General features: G+C 34.7%; 2 protein-coding genes across 3 annotated transcripts in view; one reads left to right on the top strand and one right to left on the bottom strand.

The window, feature by feature from the left end:
- The first annotated feature begins 7939 nt into the window (after positions 1–7939).
- On the top strand, positions 7940–10085 carry LOC132556412 (uncharacterized). The gene is made up of 3 exons (XM_060220825.1): positions 7940–8095; positions 8730–9102; positions 9658–10085. The coding sequence occupies exons 1-3, from the start codon at positions 7940–7942 to the stop codon at positions 10083–10085; spliced, it is 957 nt and encodes a 318-aa protein (XP_060076808.1).
- An 8476-nt stretch (positions 10086–18561) lies between these two features.
- Positions 18562–24080, bottom strand: part of LOC132556398 (transmembrane protein 198-like) — a 29471-nt gene continuing 23952 nt past the window's right edge. For both annotated transcript variants that reach the window (XM_060220806.1, XM_060220807.1), the window contains 4 exons: positions 22455–22757; positions 21604–22167; positions 21053–21183; positions 18562–20669 (listed from right to left, as the gene is read on the bottom strand). In XM_060220806.1, the coding sequence (XP_060076789.1) occupies positions 20550–20669; positions 21053–21183; positions 21604–22167; positions 22455–22668 (1029 nt within the window). In that variant the 5' untranslated portion in view covers positions 22669–22757 and the 3' untranslated portion in view covers positions 18562–20549. The remainder of the gene's footprint in view (positions 20670–21052; positions 21184–21603; positions 22168–22454; positions 22758–24080) is intronic.

The raw sequence follows: 24080 nt of genomic DNA, 5'->3' as shown, positions 1-24080 counted from the left end.
CACGTAATTGTTTTACTACTTTTTTACAAACACTCTCAATGTGGCAAGTCCACTTACAGTTAGCATCAATGAACACTTCTAGATGTCTATGAGAGTCGACGAAATCAATACTAGTGTTATTAGTGTTTTGCTGGATTAAACTTCACCAATCAATTTTCTGCCCATAGTTGAATTTTTACAAATAATTATTAATATTCTGTTCTTTACTTGGTAAATAATAATCGATGTTGACGAATAAAACAGGAATCCTGCAGCAGAGTTCCAGTGAAAAAATAAGCATCGCTTATTTCAATTACAAAAAGTGAGGAAATCCGAGTCTCGCATATTATCCACTTTATATTCTGTTTCTTATATTTTATATCAATACTGCATCCATGAAAAACAGAACATCTAGATATTCATTCCTGCATCGTTGCAGGCAGCATGAAAGTTTGATTTCATTTCTTGGATGTTTTGCTTGCTTGTACTTGTCGAAATGGCCTGCAATGTACCTTACTCCTGCGACAGAAAATACGTGAAAAATATAGAAAATATCCAATTCTAATGAAATGTTTTAATGTTCTTACTGAAATTACATACATTTGTACATTAAAGTTAATTCTTTCAGTACATAAGACCACTGTTTAGCGAATAGACAAAATCGAAAGCCCAAGCAAAGTAATTCGATTGGTTCCAGAATAAAACTGACCAATCACAAGCTGATACGCCCCTTTTGGAGATTACAAAGAAGCGACACCAAACGTCATAGCCATTACAATATGTCGTTATGCGATTCATTTAATATACAATGTACATCAGATCATTTAACTAATGTTTTCGTCTTGTCCACAAGATGTCGCACATGGAAACTTCAATTTTGCCATGCCATGCTCCAGGGGTGCAGAGATAGAAAGTGATTGTAACCCCTGAATTATCGAGGATAGATGAAGAAGTTAGGGTGAAGGTCATTGATGCTATTTATAGGATTGAGGACTGATCATGCGCTAAGTGTAAACAACAACATTCACGAGGCCTAACAGCATTTACAGATCTTATTGAAAGTGAAACGGAAAGTAAGATTCCGGTGTGCAACATATATCAACCTCACACAAAATCTAAACACAAATAATATTGGAATGACACACTAAACTACCAATGGGAAGCTGTGGGTTTTAAAGGAAAATTATGGTTAAACTGCCTTGGTCAATGTTCTCTAAAACGTCGCCTAAAGTAGGAGAGTTTGTGTGTTCAACGAAAAAAAATTGATAAATTGAATTGAAATTACAACCGCCAATACCAGCAGCGTCAGGAACGTCAAAAACTACACGAGCAAATGTCAGATTTCCCTTGGGGATTTTGAAGATCGATTGGTCATATCGGCCTTACTAATAACAGAAAGCAAGTATTACCGTACGGTGCCGTGGACAACAGAGATCAGGTTCATTCTGAAAAAGACACTGTTTAAAAACATGGAATCAGGATTTTGAAGATTTATATTAAAATCATAGAACAGTACATGATGTTAATAACAACCCAAACAATGTTTGGGGAGCAATTTCCAATATATTCCGAATTTTCTTTTTACTCAACTTCTCATTTACCTTACATCGCTTAGCTGACAAATTTATTTCCCTTAGACCAATAACTTCATTAAGTCATTTAGAAACTTTGCAATACAGAATCTTTCAAACGCACAAATGGTCTTGTACATGACTCTGCATTTGAAATAAAATGATCTGATGTTCTGGGCAAACACCTAAAATGTTATAACTGTAATAGAATTCCAACTGTTTATTGTATATCGTGTTAACTACGCCATGTTATCCAAATAACGTGTTGACATCCTCATTGGTCATGTGTAATTATGTCTTAGGTTAAACAAGGAGACAGACAAAATAACAAGAGAATGTTTCGATGGGTGCAGTCACCATGTAGTTAGTCTTCTGTCCTTTGTGTTACCTTTGCTTTTGTTGTTTACACACATGCTTATGTGAGATGTTCAGAAGGTGTTATGTCAACAAGAGAGTTACTTATTCTTTTTGTTCTTATTTAAGAATGTGTAAGTGTTAATACTGTATCATTGTATCGTTCACAACGGAATAAAACAGTTTTGGTCATTGAATATGTAAGAAACTAGCGCGTATCTTTCAAACATATAAAGTTTTTATTATCTGATGTGACTCCTGTTCCTCCACAAACTTGTAGGTATATATTCATCGTGACACTCTTCATAACCAGGATTATTTAGTATATATGACTCGGTATAAAGCCGTAACAGGGATTTTCGATTTGCAGTGGATTAATTCAAACAAGAATGCTGTGAGCGATAACGGTCACGTGACTAAATTCTTGAAGTGGAAGTAATTTTGTTTGGAAAGACAGATAGATAATCACCGAACCAGTCGGAATATGTCTGGAATTCATCACAGCTTCACAATAATTGTTTATAGACGTTTTAACTTGTAAAGGAAGGGATGACGTAACTTTGATGGATTGACTAATACAACGATTTGATATTTAAAAAATATTTTCTACTTCATCTTGACCTGGTCTCTTATTATCGAACAATTGCGTTCCCATATCGAACAGTCATTTGTATTGCTGTATGTAGTATTCAGATGCTGGACTCAAAACGATATATCTTTGCTGTTGTGCTTACGGGAATTTCTCAAGTGTATTGACTACCTCTACAACATAGACACTTCGCACAAAATGATGTATTATATAAACCCGATAACTGAAAGTTGTGATAACGCACAACGCACCAAAACTTTCGTGCGCACATCGAGTTTACATCGTGCACGCACCCGCATTATATAGTATCGTGCGCACAACTGAGCAATAGGAACGTGCATTGTGTGCGGTTTTGTAAAAATGATTGGTTGATATTACGGATTGAAAATTACGCAGAAAAACTTGTGTAGTTATGATTAAATAGTGACCATAGTAATATCAAAATTGCTCCGTGATTATAAAAGTCATTTTTAATTTGACCGTTTTCGAAAAACCACTGGATCTGCATTAATTAGTCTTATCGTATATAGTTTCACACCTCAGAGAGCTAGAGAAACCTCCCTAAAACCGTGGACACAGATCCTTGATACTGATCTAAATAATTGACGTAGCTTTTCGAATGACCGATTTCAGAAGAAGTATAATGCAATTTTGGCTATATTTGGACATCACAACAAAACTCATAGACCACAACGTATATCTAATGCCTGGAACCTTTTGCGTTACATAATATCACTATGACCCTTTTAACCAGTCAACCATTCGCCTTGACCAATGAATGACATCTCAGCGGTTCGTCTTGTTTACCAATAAAACTAGCTTAACAAGTGTTAAACACTAACACGCATGCCAAAGTTGGAAGTGATAATTGTCACAAGGGGTAACATAACTGATGTTATGTATTGAAAAGTAATTATTTCATCAGAACTATATATTGTTAACTTAATTTCCATATTGTTAACCTAATTGTAATATCGTTAAATCAAGTCTGATATTGTTTACTTAATTATTATATTGTTAACTTAATTTTCATATTGCTAACTTAATTGTTACATCGTTAACTTCATTTTTCTAGTCATTTTTTTAAATTTTGAATCCAGAGAACTCGTAGCGAAAAATGAATATAAATCGTCTTATTAGAGTGAAACTGTTCCTCGACAGTATAACTATTTCAGGTGACACCAAACTGCTGAAGTTCAATCAAACATAACAAAAATTCTGCTTTCATCTCACGACATAAAACATAACAAAAACACAGCTATCATCTCACAACATAAAACATAACTAAACACAGCTATCATCTCACAACATAAAACATAACTAAACACAGCTATCATCTCACAACATAAAACATAACTAAACACAGCTATCATCTCACAACATAAAACATAACTAAACACAGCTATCATCTCACGACATAAAACATAACTAAACACAGCTATCATCTCACAACATAAAACATAACAAAAACACAGCTATCATCTCACGACATAAAACATAACTAAACACAGCTATCATCTCACAACATAAAACATAACTAAACACAGCTATCATCTCACAACATAAAACATAACAAAAACACAGCTATCATCTCACAACATAAAACATAACTAAACACAGCTATCATCTCACAACATAAAACATAACTAAACACAGCTATCATCTCACGACATAAAACATAACAAAAACACAGCTATCATCTCACAACATAAAACATAACTAAACACAGCTATCATCTCACAACATAAAACATAACTAAACACAGCTATCATCTCACAACATAAAACATAACTAAACACAGCTATCATCTCACAACATAAAACATAACAAAAACACAGCTATCATCTCACGACATAAAACATAACTAAACACAGCTATCATCTCACAACATAAAACATAACAAAAACACAGCTATCATCTCACGACATAAAACATAACAAAAACACAGCTATCATCTCACAGCATAAAACATAACTAAACACAGCTATCATCTCATAACATAAAACATAACTAAACACAGATATCATCTCACAACATAAAACATAACTAAACACAGCTATCATCTCACAACATAAAACATAACTAAACACAGATATCATCTCACAACATAAAACATAACTAAACACAGCTATCATCTCACAACATAAAACATAACAAAAACACAGCTATCATCTCACAACATAAAACATAACTAAACACAGCTATCATCTCACAACATAAAACATAACTAAACACAGCTATCATCTCACAACATAAAACATAACTAAACACAGCTATCATCTCACGACATAAAACATAACAAAAACACAGCTATCATCTCACAACATAAAACATAACAAAAACACAGCTATCATCTCACAACATAAAACATAACTAAACACAGCTATCATCTCACAACATAAAACATAACTAAACACAGCTATCATCTCACAACATAAAACATAACTAAACACAGCTATCATCTCACGACATAAAACATAACAAAAACACAGCTATCATCTCACGACATAAAACATAACTAAACACAGCTATCATCTCACAACATAAAACATAACTAAACACAGCTATCATCTCACGACATAAAACATAACTAAACACAGCTATCATCTCACAACATAAAACATAACTAAACACAGCTATCATCTCACAACATAAAACATAACTAAACACAGCTATCATCTCACAACATAAAACATAACAAAAACACAGCTATCATCTCACAACATAAAACATAACTAAACACAGCTATCATCTCACAACATAAAACATAACTAAACACAACTATCATCTCACAACATAAAACATAACTAAACACAGCTATCATCTCACAACATAAAGCATAACTAAACACAGCTATCATCTCACAACATAAAACATAACTAAACACAGCTATCATCTCACAACATAAAACATAACTAAACACAACTATCATCCCATAAAACATAAAATAAAACAAAGACAAGGCTTTCTACGTAATGAAGATTTGATACCAATTTAATACTTATTTAGAGTACACTCAAGGAGTTTGTGTGTATATTCGTGGTATGGTAGGGAGAGCGCGCGCGCGCGCGCGCGTGTGTGTGTGTGTGTGTGTTTTTTTTTTTTGTGTGTATGGGTGTGTGTAATTTAGCTCCATATATGTTTTCCCTACTAAGAGATATAACTACTGATACTGCCGAAATTTTCAAATCTACCCGTCTCTTCTATTTGCAAATGAAACTTCCCTCTTACCTTCGTCATCTTCCTTTCTTGAACCCCAAGTAACATCAAATAAAGGTTTAGACAAGTTGAATATGAGAGAGAATACATGGCTATTCAAATTTAACCCCTAACCCCACAAAAATAAAATAGGATAATAAAAATGATGCACTGGTCTGTTCTAACTCAGTGGAATTGGATGAAGATCAAGTGTAAGAATTAAACGGAAAAGTTCTTAAGTTTACTAATCTCCCTGAACATTTAGGTGTTGTATTTAATTCTACCGCTAATTAGGGAGACCAAATTAACATTATATATACTGATGTGATGATAATGTTTAACGTAAATTGACATTTACTAAGTCGTAACGTACTCATTAGGATTATTAGATATGTATTTTAGCAAATATATTATGTTTCTAACCTTTTGGATGGTTGTACCGAATTATTGGATTCTGATCAGTTAGACAAAGCCCAGAGATAGGCAACCCTTATAATAACTTGGCTGTCTGCATATATTTAATGAACCTTTGCGTTATATAAGTCTGGTTTGGAAATTTTCACCTACCAATAGAAACGGATTTTTCTTCTTTTTTTTTTTATTGTTTGAAGATGCATATCAAACTCCTGATCTCTTGAACCAAAAGTTACCACCTTCTGCTGGTGAAAGTTATCCTTATACTCCTGGAAACAACAATACCAACAGAATTCCCCGATTTGTACCCTCTATTACAACATCTTCTTTCACACCACTATTAACTGTTGGAACACTAGATAATTCATTGAAATCACTACTGTCTATAAATACTTTCAAAAATCGTTTAATATCTTATTACCCCTCTTCTGATTGATAATGCAGTCCTTGTGAGAATATCTTTCACTGCTTTTTAGAATATCTACATTTGAATAATGCGAGAAACATTCGTATACAAAGTTTTAAGTTGGTAAAGATAGAACCCAGTTTAGACACCATTTTGTTTCGGAAATCCACAACTTACCGTTTAATATGTTTTATATAACTGTTATATTTGATGCTACAAATAACTTTATTGTTGCTATATTTACCTCATAATTGGAACCATTCGAGTTTATCAGTATACAATTGCACACTGGGTACATATTTATCACTCTGCATGATTTCCTAACATAAGTCTGTGAGCACAATACCTACATCATTCGATATATGTATACATTGTAAATGTTGATAGTGTCTTTTTTCATTATCGTTGCTATTTTACAATTGTAATTTGTGGTCTCGTGTATATGTCATTATTGATGTCTCATGTGTTGTGTATATGTAATGGGTGCAGAGATGGGAGATAATTGCTTGGTCTTATCGCTCCATCGATCCTGGATTAGGTACGATTCAGCATTTTGTATTACTTATATTGGAACTCTTTTGTATCAAAAGTTGCGAAAAAGGGAATAAAAGAAATAGAGAGAGGGCTCAGCACTCTGGACAGACTTCTTTATCGTCATTTGTTACCATACCAAATTCCCCGATCACACACGAGAGAAGCCGAATTGTACGTGAACTAGCGTCTGATTCCATTTGTATATTTGCAAATGAAATATATTTAGATAAAAACAAAGAACAAAACCTGAAATATGTACTTGTACCGACTTCCCCCGTGGGTTGTTTCCTTTTTAGACTGGAGGATTGTCATATTCAAAACCCATGGATATGAGGTGCTTCAATATGTCAATTTATCGATATAGTTGTCTGGACCGACTTTGTATTGTATTGTATGAAAACCTAATTGGAATTTCAGCTTGGAAGGCGGGATGAGTCGCTTTAAACTCGTGTCTTGACGAATGGGATTGAGAGGTTACCCCTGAACCCCTGCCCGGACGCATAGGCCTGGGATGTTATGATTGGGCTCCAATCGAGACAAACGGGGCGTAGGGGTCACGAGGTGCTTACGCTTCTTTGCTTTTGTTTTCACTCCGGTTTATAATACACGTCATATGTGACATAGTTGTCAAAACTTTAAAACGTGTATACGTATGCCTGAAGTAACGTTTCATTATCATTATCCCGTAATCAGGTGTTCACTGATTGGTTTACAGGTCACAGCGCGTGTGACAGCAGCGTCATATAGATTATGTCATATTTTTCTGACGTTGACTTTCTCGCGATGTTACTAAAATTTCTCGCACCTGTATATAAAACTCTCTCGTTACAATTATAACCTCAGTCTACTTAGACAAGGTCCCAACAGAGACTATTAAGAATACCCACAATCATCATGTTTGTCGTGTTTTCTATGTTGGTCACTCTTCTCGGCTCGGCGCACGGACATGGTTACCTTAAGGACCCTCCAAACAGGAGCAGTATGTGGAGATTTGGGTTCCAAACACCAAAAAACTACGATGATAATCAACTATTTTGTGGTGGATTAGGGGTGAGCAATTCATATTTTGTAGATAATATTTCATATTTATTTGCTCTAAGGAAATAACAAAAATATTTCTCACTATACGTTCGTTATCATAGCCGTGCATTTACTTTCAATGTGTTTTAATGGTTCGAATTCATATAATGGTATAATAACTAAATATAAAAAAGTATTCTTTTCGCAACCGTCATCAAATAGATATTTAAGAAATAACTCTAAGGCATCTAAAATTCTCTCGAATTCGAGAAAACAAAAATCTTCCACTGTGTTTATTTTATCACGTTCAGTTTAGTTATAAATATTCGTTAAAGTTTTATGTTTAATTTTTTTCTTGGCAAGTTTTGAGCAATATTGTATCAACTTAACTAGATCTCTAATGGACTTGACACGGCAAATAAAGGTGTTCATTATCAAAATCATTTGGTTGTCTGTTGTACGTTTAACACATAGTAACAGTTTATGTAGAAAATACTTTTGATAAGCATATCTATAACTGCGGTATTCTGCCAAGAAGTTTTAGGCGCCAAATTAGGTATGTCAACAAATATCCTTGTGAGTAGATATCCCAGAAAGGAACAGGAAACTCAAATCCGCGTACATACTTTACAGACTTAACCAATAAACGTTCTCTTTATTTTAGAAACAGAAATATCTTGGTGGAAAGTGTGGATTATGTGGTGATGCATACGACCAGCCAGCGCCAAGGGATAACGAAGCTGGGGGAAAATACGCCAAGGGAATAATCACAAAACATTACACACAGGATTCCACCATCGATATCACTGTCCTCATTACCACCAATCATCTTGGCTATTTTGAATTCCGTCTCTGTGAAAACAATGATGTCACAAAAACGATTACAAAGGACTGTCTGAAACACCTGTTGGTAAACCCCAATACGGGAGAGACACGTCACTATATCGGATCAGTGAAAGGGGACATTGTCACTAGAGTTCAACTCCCTCAAGGTGTCACGTGTTCACAGTGCATTTTGCAGTGGCGGTATCATACAGGTAAGGCCGTCAACATGAGAAATCTGTAAACATAATTTGGTATTTGTGATTGAATTCAAATTAGATATATCCATATCGAAGTGGGCGATGATATGAGTTCTAAAATAAATATATTTTCATAACTATGGACCCGGTGAACTCCAAAATCACGCCTATAAAGTTTCGTGCCCAATTTCTGACTGTTTACGATGTTTTGGTTACAAGAAACCAGATCAAGACCTTTTGTCATGAGCCGTCAGTTTTTTCTTGGGGTGCATGTAGTGGTCAGTGGATTATTATTGTTGTTAGATATGTAGAGTAACGTGCAGTGGGTGCACGCCGAACGGCCACCCATCCAACTGCTTACTAAATACTCAGTGATACTCACAGGGACACGAAACAATGTTTCTTGCGAGGGGCTTGTGAAGCAGACTATAATTAATGATAATACAGAAAAGTTGCTATATGTCTCGGTGGTGATTCTAGAAAGAAGCGGTCCTTTCCGACATAGGTGGTTAAACTGTAAAAGATAACAGAGGTGTCGTTTTTCTTTTTTTTTTTTTTTTACTATTTCAGAAAATCGTTGGGGAACAAACGAGACCGGCCACGACTGTCTCGGTTGTGGACCACAGGAAGAATTCTATGGCTGTTCAGACATCGCTATAACAGGGGACGGTAATACAGTAGCCACAACGACACTGACAACCATTTTGAAATCGTCATCTGCAGCAACAACCACAGCAGCCGCAGCAACAACCACGGCCGCAGCAGTAACAACCACAGAAGCCGCAGCAACAACCACAGCCAAACAACAAACAACAACCCCTAAAAATAAGTTGTCCTGTAAGGCTATCTCGGCTCCTGCGGATGACAATTACTGTAACAGTAACTGTAATACGGCCCCATATCACTGTCCGCCCGAATTCTGTCTCTGTAACGGAACTGTTCCCACCGCCAAGGGACGTTTCATCAAACTATTACTAACTGGTTTGATTGTGGACTAACTGCTTACAAACAGTAATCGGTCTGACTTGTTATGTAATTTTATCACCTGATTTCTATATGTTTATATTGTATTATATCACCGATTGTGAAATGTCATATGTATATATATTTCAATCTGTTAATAAATAATTTTCAATTGTAAAAATTACATATTCACAGAGGTTATAAGAAAATATGTTAATTAAAACTTGGACCAATCCTAGCATTTGTTTGCTTTGTCGTTCTGATCGGAAGGTGTTGCGGCCCGCTCCTTAGTGAGTTGCCATGACTGATTTCATAGTTGTCCATAGGTGCAAAACATTATACGCTAAACCGGACCTCGGCCTTCTAGAACTGCAAGCATCTGTCTAAAAGCCAGGACACTGGGACGAAAAATTGACAATACACTAACCAATGTCGCCATGGCGATTTTCCTTACACTAACTTGTGTACAAAATTTACAATTCTTGGTCAGGGTGCCTAAAAGAGCTTGTGAAAGTGTGGGTTTCATTCATTTTTACAATTGTATACACATTTTGTTTTAAGATATCAAAGCGTATATAAACACACCGAGACTGGTGATCTTTCAGCATCACGCCACATTGCACTGTTATTAAACATAGAAATGAACGTGCAAGTATTTTGGAGAACGAAGTTATTCAAAACCACTGATAAAGTTGAAGAAGTTGTAGTGAATGGAAACCATGGGAATTTGCACGTTTGTTTGTGGTCATTGTTTTAAAGGTACGCTCTGACACTCTCACACATATATATCATATATATTTTCACTGGTTTTGAGAAACATTAGCAGGTTACATGTTACAGTAAACACATAAAGTATCGTCAGCTTAATGGTTGGCGCTGAAATCTCTGTGTTACCCACTAAGTTAATATATATATATATAATTTCAATTGTTTACTTCAAAACTTTCAGCTTAATGGTGCAACTGTCATTATAATATCGATATCAAATGAGCAGGGAAACTAACGGAAAATAATGATCCCTTGCCATCCTACCCGCTTCAATGTCTAATTCTGATCTCACAGAGTTACTTCCCTTAGTTTCACTCTGACAGATGGTATAGCGGTAATTGTAAATTCTGAGTTATGATCAACATCAACTTTATATTAATTTTACATGGATTTCAAAGCCCATTTGTTTCTTTTGCATAGGTTCTGGTGTTCAACATTTCTTTCCCGAGATCTTCACTGCAGGAAACTAGAAAATAACACCCTATAAAGTACACTTATAATTAAGGTCTGAATGTTGGCTCTACCAGAGACGTATATAAAACATATTATTTTGTTTTATGTCTCTGGTAATACAGTACAGTGTGCTTCGGCGTCGCCATCTTGCTATGTCGGCGTACATAACAGAGAACAAGTTCTTTGTTTAATATACCTGTGTCCTTTCGGTGAAGATGTGTTCCCTCCCTCTTGACATTTCGTTGTTATTACAGTGTAGTGATATCGATCAGTTAAGATAGAATCGGGTAGGTCATTGATGTAAATCAGGTTTAAACTTTAGACCAGTCCTAAAACTATGTCCTTAGGCTCACGAGCGATGATATCATGATATAACCGAAAGTTGGACAAGCCGTTCTGACCGCCTCCTGTCTGAAGTACAAGCGTCGGTACAACTCTCATTCTGATCTCCAAGAGTTATTCCCCTTCGTTTCACTCTGTCAGATGGTATAGCAATAAGCTTAAAACCCCTACCTCCGAGACAACTACCCACTACTTCCCACTTCGACGTACAAATGGCTGTATCCCAGTTTGCCCACGTTTGAAAAAAAAACATCGGCAAAGGAATGTTCTTAAACGGATTATAGTTTATTTCAAATGAACCGTTTTTTTACATGCGATTACCTGTGTCGAAAGCTAATGTCGTATGAAATGATCGGAAGTATATTGATAGAAAGGAATCAAGTTTTACATTTTCTTTTATACAGGTAATTCCTGAATTTTAAAAATCTGATGATATCTAAGGAAGCTGAGATAATATAAACTAATAGTCAACTTCATTTTTTGAAAACAAAATATTTATTTATATATATATATAATTAATTTCTATACTGCCACCCAATTCCCAAGTAATAGTATTCCCAGTCTAGTTGAGTATATATTCGTCATAATCATCTTAAAACTGTTGAGCTCATGTAGTAATACACTCGGTATACATACCTATACTTCTGTTCTCTGCGAGATATGTGCGCGATTGCTCATTGTTTATTTAACTTGAAGCCTTACGGCTCATATGCATTCATAACAACATATAATGGACAGCTCTTGTATAGTTACTTAACATAAGTGTGCAATGACTTTACAAAGGAAGACATAGGTTAGAATAGAACCATAAAGCGCAGTGATAACATTTACTGTTTAATATATTGTTACCCACATCATTTTCGTCCATCGCTGCTACCAGGGACGTATAATACGAGACAACTACTCACTACCATCCACTCAATGCCAACTATCCACCCCAACACAACTAACCTTTCCAAGACAACTGCATAATAGCAAATGCTCTGAAAATTATCAAGTTCCTTAGAACTAAGCACGATAGACGTACCCTTGCAAAAGATGGTTACATGTTTAACTCGACGACACCTGCCATAATAATAATAGGGAGATGTCGGTACATAGTACGACATATTCAACTGACAGTCTCCGTGTAGACATATGGGTATAATGTCAATTTATTCAATTCCTTTATTCCAAATGCGAATAGGATGTAGGATTAATTATGTAGTATTTGTGGGCCTCTAATATATTGGTGTTTTACAAACGATATTACATAGATACAAATATGCATTTTTTAGCATGTGAAACAACTAAGAAAAGTAGAAATACGTTCCTGACCTGACATAATTGACTTTCAAGACTTGGTTAAAAGAAGAGTATGTTGGCGGGGTAGTATCACATTTAGTACATTTTATATCAGTATACTGGACTCGCAAAAAAAAAAAAAAAAAATCACGGACTTGTTGCTTGAGAATTAAGAACATGGAATGATGTTGCCAAGCAACTAGATGACATCAATAAATTGGCTCATTGACTGCTGTTTATTAAATTAACTCATCAATCTTAACAAGATATAAAACGTACGAGTTCAATGAATTCGAGCTTTTCTCTGTACTATGTATTTATATTGGATAGAAGCATGCCACAGTAGAGAAAAAATCTTTTAAAATGCTGTGGTTAATCAATTTCTAATCATCGTTCTTCTTTTTCTTGGCGTAATGGGTTACTTTAAGATTCAATTCACGGTAGATGTTGTTGATCCGTCCAATTCAAATCCTTGATCAATAGTTTTCAGTTGTTAATCTTCAAATTTTAATTGCTACAGTAATAATCAACTGTTCTGTTGAAATGTATTTTCAAATTTTGGACCTTCTCGCAGTTTAATTTGTTTTAGACTAAATCCAGGGGAGTCTTTATCAAACGCCCCTGACCAAATCAGATGATGGTTCTCTCTCGTGTCTACGACTCGATAGTCGCAAAGGGGAGGTAAACCATGGTATCCCATAGAAAAAACTGCATATATGCACTCTAGATTGAGAGAATATAATGTCACTCAAGTATTTCTGTTATAAAATTGTTTAAAACTACAAGGGTATGGTACGTCCATTACTTTATCTAATAACATGAAAAAACCCACGAAATTATACCCGTTTTACAACAAGAAATAATATATATTGTATTGAAAAACTCCGGATAGTAAGATCTTTTCCGTCATCCGTTTTTTGCGTTAAGATTACCGCTTCTAAAAACAATATGTCTACTGAAAAGTGAAAGTAGCTAGGCTTCCAAGCTATAGACATCGAGTGTGACTATTCATGCACTTTAATTACAAGTAAGTGATGCTGATTCCATAGGCTCCTGACGTTTGGTAGTTTTTGGTTGCTTCCACCGAAATTTAGATTTCTACTGAACTCAAAAACGGGTACCTCAGAAAACATCCAGTCCATTTTCGGGTAGGTGTCTGTAAGTATGATAAAACAAATAATCTACTGGGGTTTTATTTCCTCCTTGTTTTTTCGTTCTTCATTTTCCACTCACAGTGTATCACTTAACTACCTTTGTAATGTCTATATCAAAATGTAGAGACTTGCAAAATATAGTTGACAAAAATATTACATATTTGAATAAAAATGTCAAAAATCACGATATAAATTTTCGAAAGCATTATCTCTGTTTCTAGCGATTCATGATTTTATTAATTTCTTAATTTGTTGTGGTTAATACCATTTACAGTTTAAAACAATGTAGTGATAAAACAAAAGAAACGTAAACCTATTGTCAGTTGAGTCTCAACTCATAAAGGTGACCAGTGTCAGTGTCAGTTATACATGGCTAGTATTTTTATATCCCTTATTACAATAAGCAATAAGAACCAATGAACGTTATGGGTTTCCCTTGATGAAGTCAATACAAATCTTTTTTTATCAGTAGATGATACTGTGCCAACCGGAGAGGCTATTTTTATCTCATCGGGTCGAAAGGATAGCTTAGCTAATGCCATGGTACAGCATCAATCATTCCTCAGCTTTTTATTTTGTACTAAAATCACTACTAATCGTGAATGATTGGACAGATTTTGACCAAATTTTGTCAGAAGCATCCTTTGGGGAAGAGAAACCAAGTTTATGTAAATATTGGCTCCCAGGGGCCTGAGGGGTGGGGCCCAATCGGGGAAATAGAATAAATTCTTTAAAAAACCTTCCCTCCTTTAGGAATGATTGGATTCTACCCAAAGGTGGTCTAAAGCATTATTGGATGAAGGGGAATTACTTTCATATAAATGGTGGTTGTCAACCAAGGGGGTGGGGCAGAATAGTGGAAATGAAGGTAATTATCTAAAATCTTTCTTTTGTGGGAATGCCTTGGTTCTGTCCTGATTTGGTCTGAAGCATACCTAGTTGAATGAATCTGATTTTGTATCAATCAGGAGTCTGACATATTAGAGATGTGAAGTCCAATAGGGGGAAATGTCAGTTCTTAAAAATCAGGCATATAGGGAAAATAGAGAATTATTTAGCATTAGCCAAGTGCCTGATGCATGCTCATTGAGCCTCTCATTTTGTTTGTTTGTTTAGTGTAACACCCTTGAACAGCTAGGATTATTTTGAGGCAGGGTCTCCTGTTAGAAGCTGGTGGCTACCTCACTGAACAACATACAAAATGCCTGTTGCATGCCATCCAAAGCAATTAGGGTAAAGTGTCTCTTGCCTGAAGACACGCCAGCAGTAGAACAGACTGGTCATGATCAGTTTCTCAGGTTCCCAAGTAAAATAACTGTAGACATGAAGCATCGAACGATGCACCTCGGATCTCCACCTTTACTAAGTTACAAAACCCTACACTCTAACAAGCTGAGCTGTCGCAGCCCCACCAGACTGGCATCTGCCTCAGTTAAAATGGAGAACATGACATACTTTCATGTCACATGTTCTCAATTGATTTTATTAGTGCAGATGAATATGCATGAACAATGGCATGCAGTTGTCACAGTAATGTCACATCAACTGACTAGCAGTTAATGATTTTTCTGTAAAGCTATACTTGGTGTAATGGTTATATATATTTTAAACTTATAATAAGCCTACCTTCCTACTTTTCCCCTGAGAGATTGTGTATTGGCCCCTGGGGTTTTCACATGGTAGATACAGTAGTGTTTGTTTAGTATTAGGAATGAAGACTGAACAGAGTTAATTTTCTTACATTGTTAAATGTGTACTTCAAATATTTACTAAATTAACTTACAGTTTTTATTATTACAGAGAAACAGAGTGGAAATACTTTTGAAGATGATACATCTTGATAGGAAACTGGAGTTCAGGACCCAGAAAAACCTAGGAGTGGCTGACAGTTGGAGATGACAGAACTGCTGAATCTTCTTCAGCATTCTATGCTCTAGAGGATTTTTGTAAATCATAACAGAAATGTTTCTCCTTAACATTCTAGATCAGCTTTGTTTACTGTCAGATAATACAAAGATATGGACAGTGACTTATATTCAGAAATGCAAAAGGACATTATGATCATGAAGAATGATTCGTCATTCCGGGCAGAATCATGCCAAAATGGATATACTGATCATTTCAGTGTAGCACAGTTTGTGTTTAAATTGAATTGTGAAATGGTGTCTTACCATTCTTATGTATTTTGCTTTATATTTCATTTAACACTCCTTTCAGTTATGTGTATTTACAAAGATGTTAAGCAAATCGATAAGATTTTATTTGTATTGTTAATGTAACTGGAAACAATTACAGAATGTCACTTTTAAAAAGTTTTATTTCTGAATTAGGAAGAAGTCTGTATGAGATTATAAAAGAGATTTTGTGGTATCTACTTCCAAAGTTTTACAAGGTGATAACAAGTGTCAGCCATGTTGTTATATTGTTGCTGCCATCTGTTTGTAAGATCACTTCAATACTGGTGACCTTTGGCATGTGGGTTATAAAGCAGACATGGGAAGGTTTGGATAGCAAGGATCGGTATTTTCAAAGAGCTCTAAGCTGGATGCTTGTTTCAGCACTAGTAATAGTATGTGCAGAGAACCTCCTTTTTAAATGTTTTCCGGGTTGGAAAAGGACACAGACTTTGGAAACTGATGAACAATGGATTGGAAATAACTCTGAGGAAGTGGAGACTGATGATGATGATGTGGATAACTTTCTTGATTGTTTAAATGAGAGATAGTTCTGTTGAATCTTGTTGGTCAACCTTAAAATTGTTGGAGTGCTGTTTTATACATAAAATGTGTGTGCTTCAGACAATCTATGAATTATAAACATGTTTTACATACCAGTGGGATGTGACATTAAATTTCACCTGATAGTTCACTGTCATAATGCAGCTTGGAATGAAACTGTATACTGTTATATTCTTCTGGTATGTCAAAATCAAAATAGAATTTTATACGAACTCAATTTCCATTTAATGAAGTGATTTACTTAATAGTAATATTGATATCAGTTGTGAATGGGTTTAAGGCAGCAATGTTTAATGGACCACCAGACTGATGTTTCATACTTTATAATCCATACCATACAGAAATCTGTAGAAAATGACTGCCATTGGTTTCAAGGGAGGCAACTCTTACACACTATCCCAGGTTTGTTACTCGTTGGTCATAGTAATAAGAAACGATTTTCATCAGTTATGATGGTATAATTACCATGTTCAGTGGCATTTCTTTGAATTGAGTGTCAAATGATGGATTTAACTAAATAAAATACTACATGTGTTTTGCTTGTAAGAATCTTCAACCTTTGACCTTGTGAAGGATCTGTACAACATTATACGCTAACATTTGTGTGTGTATTGATATAGGAGCAGTGGTCTTAAGTCAGGTTTATGTTCTGCATGGAATCTGTAAGGCTGGTTGTATTGCACTATCAGACTACATATTTTATTAATCTTCAGGGTTGTAATACCAGAACATTCCTACTTCACTAATCTTATAGGGCACTAGAAGGAACAGCATATTTCAGAGCCAGATTTACCTTAAATTTTAACATTGACAATCAAGCATGATGTTTAATGAAAACCAGATGGATTTACAGAAACACGTTTTGTAAAAGATATAAATACAGCTTCAGGGATTTTTTATCTTATGGAACATTTTCCATATCATTTGGTTTTTTTTTTAACCAAATTAAATTATACTTCAGTCTGCAATTTTGTACTACGTTTTTGCTGGATTTGATTTATGTATAAAGCATGGGCGATAGACTTGTGTCCTTCATTCTCAGCCCCAACCACCTAATGTTATAACAGAGTGAAATGAAGGGAGGTAACTGTGGATGATCAGAATGTGTGTGCTTCTGATCATGTGATATATACTAGAGATTGTGTTTGGCTTGTTAACACCAGCTGTTTACAGCAAGACCAGTTCATTACAGATATTTATGTATTGTCTGCGTGGTGAAAAATGAGCATTAAGGATTTGATTTTGAACTTCAGTACAATATATGACATGAACTAGTCTGCAAAATGGTGCTTCTTGCTGGTCAACCAACATCAACATTGACATGGTGCTTTGTTTATAAATCTGGCACTGTGTTCTAGTCAATTGGAACTCTACTTCTTTTGATAAATATATGTATTTTTATCAGATTACTGTCTAGGGGATCCTACATTGTTTCTCAGTAAAACAATAAATTTTGTAAGAAATGTGTTGCTTGTGATTTTGTTTTATAAAATCAAAGGATCAGTAATGCCTACCGTATAATATTGTCTTTCGATACATGCTATGAATTTTTTTCAATTTTTGAAATGTGTATCACCAAAACATTCCCATCAACTGTCAAGATTAGATATATCATCCTTTGTGTTAAGCACTGATAAACTTAGAGGGGTCATGTGACAGAGTTCAGAAAAAATTGCAGGCTTCATCAGCAGGATATTAAAGGAGTGAAATGAAAGGGAAGCTACTCTGGGAAGTTAGAATGTGTCGAAACGAAAAGAACAACTAAATGAAAATTTCAGTATTTCAGAAAACGTTTTATTTACATAACAATGAAAACAGCAACTTTGCTTAAGTTAAGGAGGCTTTCTTACATTTCACATATAAACACACAAACCTGTCATTAGGTTTCTGTCTACGTGTGGAGTTTAATGTACTTATTATAAAATTAATCTTCTTTATCAATAAATCTCTATATATATCGATGCAGTCTGTATTACAACCTTGTATGCAATATGCATGACAGCTGGTAGAAAGACAACACTAAAGGGACGTTTTTCATCGAAAATGTGACCATGGAGTGTGCATGCAGCCATTTGTAACATTAAAGAAACTGCATCGCACTAAACCTTTTTAACAACAAATTCCTTCTTTTTCGAAATGAAATTGTGTAAAATTCTCCCTAAAGAAACAAAAAGACATTCCATGTTAAAAAATAAGTTTTAACGGAAAGCATTTGTCTTCATCTTCTAGAATATGCTCCAAAATAAAATAATGTCTTAGAAATACTGAAAGATCATACCACAATGAACAGAAAGATAGCCTTACATATTCTTTCTCTCGCCTTGGGTACAGTCACAGACAACAAAAAATTGTGATATTTTGAAAAAAGAAATAGTGAAGGGGGCTTAAGAGATCTTAAGGAATCGTGACTGTTCAACTAATTGATTAAGTGTAACTATTGCCAAATATAGATAAAAATTGTATGTTGTTCACTGTAAATCTGATACAAAAATGATATCTGGCAGTAAAGCAAATTATTATGCAAAAGTTCAGTATCCAGTTCCTTTCCTACATTTCATTATGATGCTATTCATGATAAAACTTAAGAAAATAATAAACAAAAACATTGATCTACAAATAAAGAAATACCTTGTATATTTTTACCAAATTTTACATAAATTGAGAAACATACAAAGGAATATACCTGCCAAAATAAGTTTAAGATAAGGATTCAACATTTAATCAAAGTTTAAATTTTACATTCTTTAAGATGAAATACAAAAAGTGTACATTACTATTACACTCAAAAGTTGTAACTTTATTTTCTAATAGGTTTCCTCATTAGGATCTTCTGATACAAATTAAGCGCAATAAAAAACCCTTCAATCTACAAACCAAACAAAGCACAAAAATAATAAGAGTACGGAGTCAATACTGATTTATATTGCACAGAGACGAGGACAAATCATTATATCTAAACTTACATTTTACTGCAATCACTTTTAACATGTGTAGGAAGATTTAAGGTCAATAACAGGTAAATGGCAGTGGTTCCATCACTGACAGATTATTACTGTATAATGTCGCCTTGAACAGGAATTAAACACAGCATTTCTTTATATGAAACAAATCTAGATCTAATGATGCTTAAGTTGTACATGTCTACACTGTACAGTTATAATATACACCCACATGTCCTCTCCAAATCCAGCCACTGTTCAATCTCCAAAAAAACATCTATATACCGCTTACTCAGAATTGTTGTAAGTTTAAGTTTTAACGAACAACAATTTTGAGCTGGTTCTAGGATTCTTCTAATATTAATCTAAAATAAACCCTGTTTTAAAATTCAACAAGCAACGAGATCTGTTAAAGGTAAAAAATACAGGTATAAAATATTGTATGCAAATTGACAGGTCAATAGCTATACATGATCATGATTAATTCTAACTGCGATTTACAAGTCATTGCAATGAGTTACATGTGATTAACCATTCTGATGACCCTGATGAATAACAGGTCAAACATACAGATGAACAAGATGCATGAACATATACCTGGTAGGCAATCATATAAAACATACAGGTGATCAGGATGAATTTAATTATAACATTTAAAGCAGATGTAAACACTTAAGCGAGCCTGATGATGACTGTACTACATAATCAAGGAATGCTGGAAGCAGATACCCATAACTTAGACATATAAAATGTTCAGTGTTTTGTCCTGTTGTCCTCTGCACAAAAGAACAAAGTACAGGAGATCTTGGAAGTGGGTGATCTCAGGGAATCTGTGTCAGTGTGGTATTTGTACTTTCCAGTTCCGGCGTGTGTTCTGTAGGAATGATGGTCTGGTGTTTTGTAGATGGTGACAGCTTCTGGTGTTCTGATGTTAGATATCCCTGTTAGGAGATTACAAACACCATGATTATTATAATCAGTAGCAAAAGTACATCAACCTGATCAACACTTTACACACCTCATCTATTCTCTAGATTTTAAAACATGAGAAAGAGCTAGAGTATTATACCTATTGCCTGATTTTGAGTAACTGCATCTACATTCACGATGAAAGACAAAAGCTAGAATTAATATCATTTTGTATTACTACTATCTATCCTATCCATGTTAACTTTGGAAAAAAAGGGCATTTTGTATAGGAAGCTGTGAAGATATCCATAATAAAACATATAGTGTAATATTGTCCAATATACAGGAAGTGACAATATGAAAACCTTCAGTATGAGTTTCATCAGAATCTGCAAATCTATAGGACTATGTTTACCTGTGTTATGACATCGCCTGTGAGTCTACGAGTCTGATACAAATGTCGGTACCGAGAATGTTGGGTTTCATGTTTCTGACGCTGTCGAACTCTCTGGAGGTTTACTTTCTTCATTCGTCGGTTCTGGCCAGCTGCAAACATATCATAACAATTAAAAACGAGAAATGTCAGGAACCTGAACATAAAATTTTGATAATCGAAAGTTTTTTGAGAAGATTATAAAATATAAATTGAAACAACTTATCCTACATATTTATTGGTAAGGTAAAAACCAATGCTATACCTTCATGTACTATTATCCATGGCGTAAAAAGAGGCTTTATACACTTATAAACATCCTTAACTTGGTGCAATCAATATTTTTAGTGCTTTATCACTTATTGGAAAAATTTTTCAATGATGGATTTGTACAGTCTATTTCAACATAACACACACTAAGTAGGATCACTATTAAAACATGTACATTTATAGTATTAATTTGAGACATTTGCCTCAGAAATACACATGTAGAAAACAATTGTCGATAGTTTCAGCAGACAAGGAAATCTTACCTTCCCTGTGGTCGTAGCCCTGGCCTGTGATTTTCCACTGTGTTATACTTCCTACTATGAAACAGAATGGCCAACAACCAAGAATCACCCAACTATACCAACAGATGGGTTCAGACACAACTCCCTTTACACGCTCCCACGAAAATACCAGAATCATGAACTTTTCAATGAAGTAGTCGAGGCATGCCACCATCAATGCTCCGCCAAAGACACTAGTTCCAAATATAGTAAAGGATTTTTGGAATTTCAAGGTCAAAATTGCAAAGAGTAATCCCATTGCTGATAAAAGACCAATTGGAATCCAGATAGTTTGTGGGTGATAGAAGAACTCCAGAACTATAAGTACTGCGATACTTACAGAAACTCCAAGGTGAAAGCCTGTAAGAAATAGTCCCACATATTGCACAAGCATTGTGATAATTCCACACAATATTCCTGCTCCCACAGCGACCCCAATGTTTCCCAATAATGGTAACACTTGATGTTCAGATAATATCACATACACTAGCACAGCACTGAATATAAACCCGGTCAGAAACATTATGGCTTTGAAGAACCGGTAACCTGGAAGAGATAAATAAGTGATATAATAGAAAAATATCAATTGTTACCATTTGATATAATTTTTAGTCATTAAACTTTCAGAATTATAAATCATGGATCAGATACAAGTATTAACAAATTTATTCTTCAAAAAGCACAAGGGGCTAACACATTAACTTGATGTCAGGATATATGCTTATCATTGGACCATGAAGAATTATATTGGTTTAAGTTTACTGAAAAGCAATAAAGGAGTGGGCTGATTACAAGTTCACTACGTTAAGAATATTTATGTAAAAATTACTTACCAAAGAATGTATAAATAATTCCAAATATGAAACACATAGAACAAATGACACTGATTGCGATGTCATAATGATAGTCTATCTGATCACATGACTGGTGCGGTGACAATGTTGAGCTGTCTGGAACAACAACAGTTGTGTTGGGTGGCTGGTTGCCATACTCAATCTCTGTCGACTGCAGCAGTTGTCTACCCTTGATAAGAACACCAGCAGCCATCTTGACTTTGTATCTGGATTTGTTGAACACTGAGGTATACACTAGTCCTAGTTATGATCCAAGTCCATCACAGGAAATTTTTACAAAATCTGAAAAACAGAGAAAGACGTTCTTTCACCAGAACTTTTTCCATTGGTATGTTATGGCTATCATAATTAAAGTACCTATTTTTGTTTTTTTGTTTGTTTAAAACGGAAATTATATACTGAAAACTGAGAATCACATGTACTTACCGGAGAAGGAAAATATGAAAACTAGATCTTAATTGAATTATTTGAAATGTTTTCCTAAAGAAAATAGCTAAAAGATAATATTTCTTGTGTGCTTTTACCCATCTTGGAATAATCAAGCAACTTACCCTGGTAATTTTCACTGACACAATGGTCAAAAATATATGTGTATATTGAAAGTTCAGAAATGTTTCTCTCACTAAGTCTTAAGTATAGATCATGTTTCATTCCAGACAAATAGAAAAAGAAAGTATAAGTTACCAAGTTTGTATAACATTTCCTAGATTTAATTATGAATTATGAATCAGATGACAAAGAAAAGCTAAATCTAAGTATGATAGGTTTTTAGGTTTTCCTTGTTGTAGTTTTGTTTTTGTGGAAATGATTCAGCTAACTAAACAAATTATGGTTGTGTTTCCGCCTTGAAGAGATAAGTCATGTCAGTCTTATGTTTTAATGAATTTTCCTTTGTGTTTCATCCAAGACAAAACAGATAAACAGTAATGAAACATATTCCCCTGAAGTTTTACGTCTGTGTAAATGTTACTGGTCTTTATGAGGTCATACAAGATTGATGATCCACAAAGATAAGTTACATACAACTTGTAATCAGACAATCAAGCTAACTGCCTCTTGTTTAGTCGAACGTGCAAGGTTTCTTACAGGGTATAATAGCCTAACAATATACATGTACCATACTTCTACAAGTAAAACACACTATCACAATGGCTTTTTCGTGTTACCAGGATTTAGCATCCAAGCGATTTCTTACAGCTGTTCTTCATAAGCTTTATATAGGTATTACACAAAGCAGTACAACATGTCACAGCAAATAACATTAAAAAAAACAAAATCCCGTGAAAAGTCCACAACTCCTTAAAACAATAAATGGCAATAATTCTGTATAAAGTTAGACAGAGAAAAGATTGGTTACTGAACACCCAATATATCACCAAAAAGTGAAATTAATGTCTACACTCCTAAAATAAAGTATCAATGTTTAACATTAATTTCTCTAAACAGTAGATGTGACCTATGGTGATTGCCTGGGAGGAGGGGGGGCATGAAAACATAAGGTGATGGCTAGGGGGAGGGGGGCATGAAACCTCATATAACAGACAATGTTAAAAGGTGAAAGCTAAGAACCACAACTTTGTATGTTGAATTTGAAAAAAATGGACT

This window comes from Ylistrum balloti, unplaced genomic scaffold (assembly GCF_031769215.1).
Source record: "Ylistrum balloti isolate Yb309-2 unplaced genomic scaffold, AGI_CSIRO_Ybal_v1 Utg370568, whole genome shotgun sequence".
Taxonomy (NCBI): Eukaryota; Metazoa; Mollusca; class Bivalvia; order Pectinida; family Pectinidae; genus Ylistrum; species Ylistrum balloti.
This window is presented reverse-complemented; position numbering and strand designations above follow the sequence as displayed.

Bases quoted from the DNA above. Each gene is read 5' to 3' on its own strand.
- LOC132556412 (XM_060220825.1), top strand. From the start codon at position 7,940: ATGTTTGTCGTGTTTTCTATGTTGGTCACTCTTCTCGGCTCGGCGCAC. The intron at 8,096-8,729 runs GTGAGCAATTCA...TCTTTATTTTAG, and splicing joins TATTTTGTGGTGGATTAGGG to AAACAGAAATATCTTGGTGG. The intron at 9,103-9,657 runs GTAAGGCCGTCA...TTACTATTTCAG, and splicing joins GCAGTGGCGGTATCATACAG to AAAATCGTTGGGGAACAAAC.